This window comes from Trematomus bernacchii, unplaced genomic scaffold (assembly GCF_902827165.1).
Source record: "Trematomus bernacchii unplaced genomic scaffold, fTreBer1.1, whole genome shotgun sequence".
In the NCBI taxonomy this organism is placed as follows: Eukaryota; Metazoa; Chordata; class Actinopteri; order Perciformes; family Nototheniidae; genus Trematomus; species Trematomus bernacchii.
In genome coordinates this window covers 22,501-29,562 of record NW_022987993.1, presented here as the reverse complement: position 1 = coordinate 29,562, position 7,062 = coordinate 22,501, and the positions used below count along the sequence as shown (strand labels likewise).

The following is a 7,062-nucleotide window of genomic DNA, read 5'->3' as shown; positions in this document are numbered from 1 at the left end:
AGACTAACTGTGAGTCTGTACTGCCACCTTTTGGGGACATGATTTCAAAATGTTGCGGCAATAAATCACACGTTAATAAACTCAGAAGTGAAATCCTCACATCCTCCAGCAGCCCATAGACGACAGGGCGTTATCTTCCTGGCACGGGAAGGTTTATCAGACAAACAGAGGGAGATAACGGGGAACTTTTATACAACTTTTTGTTGGACGGTTCTGCTCGGTGAAGCCTGTTATTCGACAGCAGCGAGGCGTTCATGACAGGAGATTCCTGCAGATTGGAGGAAATTAGTTCAATTTTTTAATCATTATCAACAAACTGATGAGGCAGAGACGGGATGGGAGAGGAGAGAAAGAGTTGGACAGATACAATCCTGCAGGAGTTATAGTTTAAATAGATCCTGTTGATTTAAACTGACATAAAGCACCCAAAAACTCAATATAGGAAGACAGGTTTCCACCACGTAAAACTCATAAATATACTATTTATTTTGAATTTTTAAGCACAAAAGGGCAATTTACATGCTCTGTCATTGCATAAAAGCATCACACAGGTAAAAGGGTGAACATAATATCTGTGAGATAAAGGAGACAGGACAGGGACTAAGCTAAGAACTGCATGAACGTTAAAAAAACTATTTCAAATATGCAGTATGTATTAAAAAATTGCTCTAACCATAGCATGATCTGTATTAAATAATGCAAGACACACACATTAATGCAGCAATAATATTAATCTAGGGAACATTTCACTACATAATCAATACTTTTCATGCTTTAAGAAAAGTGTGGCTGTATCCTTACATACTTTTAATACTACAAATGTATTACAGTCAAAGTAAAGGTTTAAATACAGGACTTCTACATAGTGTCTGTTTGGCATGTTCACTCAAGTAAATGGTCTGAATACTGTATTTCACACTGATACACCTTATGAATAATATATAAAATTGGTATATTCTTAAAAGGGATTGCAGTATTATTTAACATACTGTCATTTCCCCACAATAACAGGTTTGTGTTTTCTGTCACAAGAACACTTTGACCAGCAGAGTGCGTCCTTGCCTTTATCAGAGCATGACTTTATGTCAGGGTTTTGCAAGAATGTAAACAACAAGCGAGCTTTTATTAAATTAAAAGCATTTCCAGGTGTATATCAGTATGTAGTGTCTCTACTTTAAAGAGTCCTCTCCTGCTGATGTTCAGGTGTATGTCAGTCTGTAGTGTCTCTACTTTAAAGAGTCCTCTCCTGCTGATGTTCAGGTGTATATCAGTATGTAGTGTCTCTACTTTAAAGAGTCCTCTCCTGCTGATGTTCAGGTGTATATCAGTATGTAGTGTCTCTACTTTAAAGAGTCCTCTCCTGCTGATGTTCAGGTGTATATCAGTATGTAGTGTCTCTACTTTAAAGAGTCCTCTCCTGCTGATGTTCAGGTGTTTATCAGTATGTAGTGTCTCTACTTTAAAGAGTCCTCTCCTGCTGATGTTCAGGTGTATATCAGTATGTAGTGTCTCTACTTTAAACAGTCCTCTCCTGCTGATGTTCAGGTGTATATCAGTATGTAGTGTCTCTACTTTAAAGAGTCCTCTCCTGCTGATGTTCAGGTTCATATCAGTATGTACTGTCTCTACTTTAAAGAGTTCTTTATTTCTGGATAATTTACACGTCAATATTAGATTTCTCTGCACTAATGTGGCTTCAATAAACACATTTCTGACAGAGAAACGGTCTGAGAAGTTTCCGTCTGGAGGTCATGTGGTGCTCAAACTGAAGGTCGTATTGCTTCATATTTTAAAGATGCCGTTTGTAAATATTCTATAAATCCACCACCTTTTCTCCACCTTACAAACGGCATATTTGTAACATCAACTCTCTACATAAAGCACGTGGTCTGGGCTCAGAAGGCAAAGAATAATGCACATGTATTATTCTCTTTAAGGTGAGGATGATGAATGTGTAGTTTAGGAGATGAAACCTCACGATGACACGAAGAGGAGACACATTGCAGGACACTAATATGCACAAATGTGCTTTCATTTGTATTTTAATGTCATTTCTTGTGTAATGAAGACTTAAAATGCATCAAATCAAACAAAGAAATACATACACATACTAAGATGTATTTCCTTTATGGTTTTGTTTCTGTGTGTGTATGTATGTGATGTCGTTAGATTGTTGTTTCAGTGTGTTTTGAATGGACGTACCTTTTGTTGTTGTTGTCATATTGCAGTTTGAAGAACACTTGCAAAGCACGGTGGACGAAGAGGCCATACAATAACTGGATTTAATACATTTAACACCTCACATTTTGATTTATTCAACGCCTTTTTGAAGGATGCATGGATACCCTGTCTTCAGAAGACACTTCATCTCCTCACATGTGCGCAGAAACGAAAAGCAGCATTATATATATGAAGGGCAATCAGAGGTGAAACTAAAAAGATTATAAAAACAAATCACAGTAAATGATAAAAGTGTTTTTTAAGCATGATTAGGCAGAAGTCAAAACAAGCAAACCGGTGATGATACAAATGCTGAACACACACTCACACACTCTTGCACATGGATATGGACCACCCTGATTAACACTTTGCAAAATAAAGCAATGAAGTGGCTTTGTATCAGTCCATTAAAAAGATCATTCTCATATATGGAAAGCCTGCATACAGAGAATAATACTAACAAATATTCAGCAATAATCTGCGTGGTGTCATCACATGATCTGATATGAAAAACAACATTTGGCTATGATAAAAAAAGGTTAAAATTATGTGGTTTTTTTGGACATCGTACCCTGAATTCACTCTCCTCAACCAAGAGCCCTGATTGGCCAGTGGTGTGTACCGTAGTGGGTTTCTATTGGTCGATTAAATAAACGCGTTAGGATGAAACGATTTTCTTTTACTGACAAAACATCCGATTTCTCTTGTTGCCGTTTAGTGTGGAAACAAAAAATATTGACCTTAAATCAAGATTCTGATTCTCCTCAAATCCACAGTTCTGTGATACGCAAGTGGTAGTACTTCCAAAAAAAAAAGGGCTGCGTCGCATATAAAGAAAATATTTGGTAATGTCTTTTTATGTAAATTCTTCATCCAAAAAGTGGCACTTCTTTAGTCCTTGAATGATAAAATAAATTGTGTGGTGCAGAGAAGCAAAAAGGACCGACTATCACACCGAATTAAAAAAATAACCCTTTGATTTCACACATTTTAAAATGGCCTTCTTGGTGTTTTCTCTCCTTAAATTGTCCAAAGATCTTCATTCATTCGTAACATCTCCCTCCTTCAGTCCTTATATGGCCATCAGCTTCCTGTGGCTCCTCCCACTTCAGTCCTTATTATGGTCAAAACATTCCTTAGAGTCCGTGAGCTCGTCCTCCTTTTAGGTCCATTCATGGGAAAAACAACATCCTGTGTGTTTTAGTATCCGACCTTCACTGAGGTCAAAGGTCAAAGGTCAGTGACTTTGTTCTCCAGCGCGGCGGCGATCTGTTGGAGGCGGAGCGTCAGCTGCTTATTCTGGGCCGCCGGGTCCTCGTCCAGAGACTTGATGATCTGGAAAAGACGACAAAATGACGTAACGTTTGGGTAAAGATTCAGATTCTGCTTTTTGACTCGTAATGCAGAAACATAAAACAGGATTACACTGAAGCATCCAAGAGACAGCATTCTACATAGAGTGCCACAGTGACGCGTCCTAAAACACGCAAGGAAACTCCTTCCGGTTCCTTCGACAAAAACGCAATCCAATTTCTCCATAGGGTTTTGGAAAATAGCTGGAAATAAGGTCTGTGGTTGAAACACATTGAAGAGACGGGTCACATTTTGTTCAGGATAATCTCCACATGTCTACTTTTATCATTTTATAATCATAAATCTAGTCGCCTGAAGCAAAATGCTAACGTTATGCTATCAACGAACTACAGCAGGGTCGCTGCTTCAACGTCACGCCAACTTAAGATCCATATTCAAACATACAGATTCTAAATGGTACGAGTTGAAGCGTTTGTTTGAACAGTTTGCAGGAGGCAGGGACTTGCTTTCAAGCAGAACAGGGCAAACAAACTTAGAGGAGTGTTTACGTGTTCGGCGTAATGACGTACAACGGCCTCGACAACTTCTGTAGTCCTATTCAGCCACTTGGTAACAACCATCGTTTTTCAGACACGTCAACTCTTCAGAAATCACCAGTGGGGTCAAAACGTGATCTGTCTCTTCAATGTGTCTCAACCACAGACCTTATTTACAGATATTATCCTAAACCCTATGGAGAAATTGCATTGCTTTTTGTCGAAGGAACCGGAAGTGGTAAAATGCTAACTTACTTCCGGGTTTTAGGACGCGTCACTGTGGCACTCTATTGGATTGATTTGCTAATATGACAGAAAGTATCAAATGTACAAGCGTTACAGTAAAGATTTTTACTGTTAGAGATTTTTTTTTTTACAGAAATATGACTTTTTCCGATTTTGAATTTAATTTCAGAATTCTTTCAAATTTCCAGAACTTTGACTTTTATTCTCAAATTGTTGACTTTTTTCAAATTATGATTTCTTTTCAGAATTTTGACTTTTTTTCAAATGTTTCTTAATTTTGGACTTTTTTCAGACTTAGATATTTTTTCTCAGAATTTTGACTTTTTCAAATTTCTCAGAATTTCATCAAATTATTCATAATGTTGACTTTTTTTCACATTTTTCAGAATTTAGACTGTTTTTCTCCAAGTATTGACTTTTCTCAAAATGTTGACTCGAAAACCACCATATTCCTATTCGACAGAAAGCCGTTTCTCACCACATCGTAGTACTTGCTGGCGTACTGGTACAGCTGATGTAAGGCCAACTCGGTGTTCAGCTCGTGTGTGTGTTGCTGCAAAACAAAGGTTCAAACGCGTTAAAAAATCACCTACAAATAGACATTTCCCATGTTCTGTTATTAAAATGAGTTTCTTTACATACCCTGGAAACCTCAGCAAGGTGTGTGTTCATGTCCTGATCGCTGATAGGGACCATCTCTCTGATGCCCTTGTAGTAACTAGAGCACACACACACACACACACACACACACACACACACACACACACACACACACACACACACACACACACACACACACACACACACACACACACACACACACACACACACACACACACACACACACACACACACACACACACACACACACATACACACACACACACACACACACACTTGTATAATTAAAAAAAAGGCTTTGATTCTGCTTAATAATGTTAATTTTAAACGAGAGAATTTGATGTTCTGTTTTTTAACACTGTAAACTACTGGGGGAAAAGATATTTATTTATTTGTAAGTTGATATTTGAAGCTTTAACTGATGCATCCAAATGCATCCACGCTGCTGTGCACTAATATATAAACACACATCTGTCCTGTGTATTTAATAAAACACACTCACTCGTCCAGCATCTTCTTGTACGTGGAGATCTCTTTTGCGTAGAGCAGCTTGTTGCTAGGAGACTCCTGCAGGGAAACAGAGGAATATCTTTAGTTATTTGCAAATCGTCTCTTAGAATGATATGAAACACAAAATGAGAAGTAAACAAGACGCTCTTCGTGCAGGATTTGGACTTTTTTTTCCTTCTGATTTTTGACTTTTTCCGATTTGTGTCTTTTTCAAATGTTTGATTTTTTCACTTTACAATAAGAATACCCGTATAAAGGTAAAATAGTTTGTAATTCATTTATTAATTAGGTTGTGAACACTTTATAAATCATTAATAAGCTTTTATAAGACATGAGATAAACAGGGCAACTGTGACCGGTTGCTTGCCAAATAGTGAGCCCACATTTATCTGTACTGCTAAGCCTTATATTGGCTACCTAGCTTACTTCGTCTCCTTCATCAGCCAGCATCCTTGGTATCTGTTGCTCACTGAGTTGATTCTCGCTAAGTAGCCAATATAAGGCTTAGTCCTCTTGCCAAATAGAGAGCCCACATTTATCTGTACTGCTAAGCCTTATTATTAGAAATGGTAGTAACTCATTAATACATGGGAATGTGTGTTTTAAACTTTACAATAAGGCTCCCTTTTGGCAGTTATAAATGTTAGTAACTCATAAATAAATGGTCATAAAGAGATGCCAAGAAACATCAAGATGGATGGGGTTCAATCAACTCAGTGAACAACAGATACCAAGGATGCTAGCTGATGAAGAAGACGAAGTTAGCTAATGGCGCATTTCCACTGCAGCGCGTAGCACGGTTTAAGCGTGAGTATGCTAAACTAGTGACGGCAAGGGGGCTACAACTACAACACAATGAACATATTTGACCGTGATTTAATTGTAATACACGTTTCAAAATGATGCCGAAGTAACAACATACTGATACCGGTTAGTAAAAACCATGAATTAATGCTTTGACAAGTCTGCAGACAGACGGCAGGCGAAACACCTTTTAAAATGCGTGTTTTCTGAATGGAGATTGGCTAAGCTAACGTTGTATATGCTCCGACCGTCCACACTCACAACAACGGCCTACAGACATAAATAAACCAGCGACTGTATTCTCCATGACACAGACAGTCTGTGGTTTGTACTTGTTTAACTTCTGTCTAGTTTCTGAACAGATATGAGGAGCTGTGAGCTCTGAGTGCTAACAGCTAACGGCTGATGTTGGTTTTATGGTTCGCATTGAAGATGACGTCACGGCTCCGCCCACACTGCGTTACTATAGTTACTGCCCCAGCTACTAAACTGTAATGGAGTGTTTACAACCTAATTAATAACCGAATTAGAAACCCTTTATGAATCCTTTATAAGGGGAGTCTTATTGTAAAGTGGTACCGGTTTTTCTTCAGATTCTTTCACAATTTTTTAACTTTTTCAGATTTGAGTCTTTTCTCAGATTTTTGCCTTTTTTTTCAATGTTAAGATTTTGGACAATTTTCAGAATTTGGACTTTTCTTCAGATTTCTGACATAAGGATCACTTTAACAGAAATACTTTAAGATAAAGGGACGTTTCTCCGTATGGGATGCATGTTACAAAAGACCTGAGAGTTTTCTCAAACAGTAGG

At 38.0% G+C, this 7,062-nt stretch overlaps 1 protein-coding gene across 1 annotated transcript in view; it reads right to left on the bottom strand.

The window, feature by feature from the left end:
- Nucleotides 1–2,263: 2,263 nt before the first annotated feature.
- LOC117472048 (plexin-B2-like) overlaps nucleotides 2,264–7,062 on the bottom strand; it is a 25,721-nt gene continuing 20,922 nt past the window's right edge. The window contains 4 exon segments of the mRNA XM_034117201.1: nucleotides 2,264–3,555; nucleotides 4,795–4,869; nucleotides 4,959–5,034; nucleotides 5,440–5,504. Of these exon segments, the coding sequence (XP_033973092.1) occupies nucleotides 3,451–3,555; nucleotides 4,795–4,869; nucleotides 4,959–5,034; nucleotides 5,440–5,504 (321 nt within the window). The 3' untranslated portion in view covers nucleotides 2,264–3,450.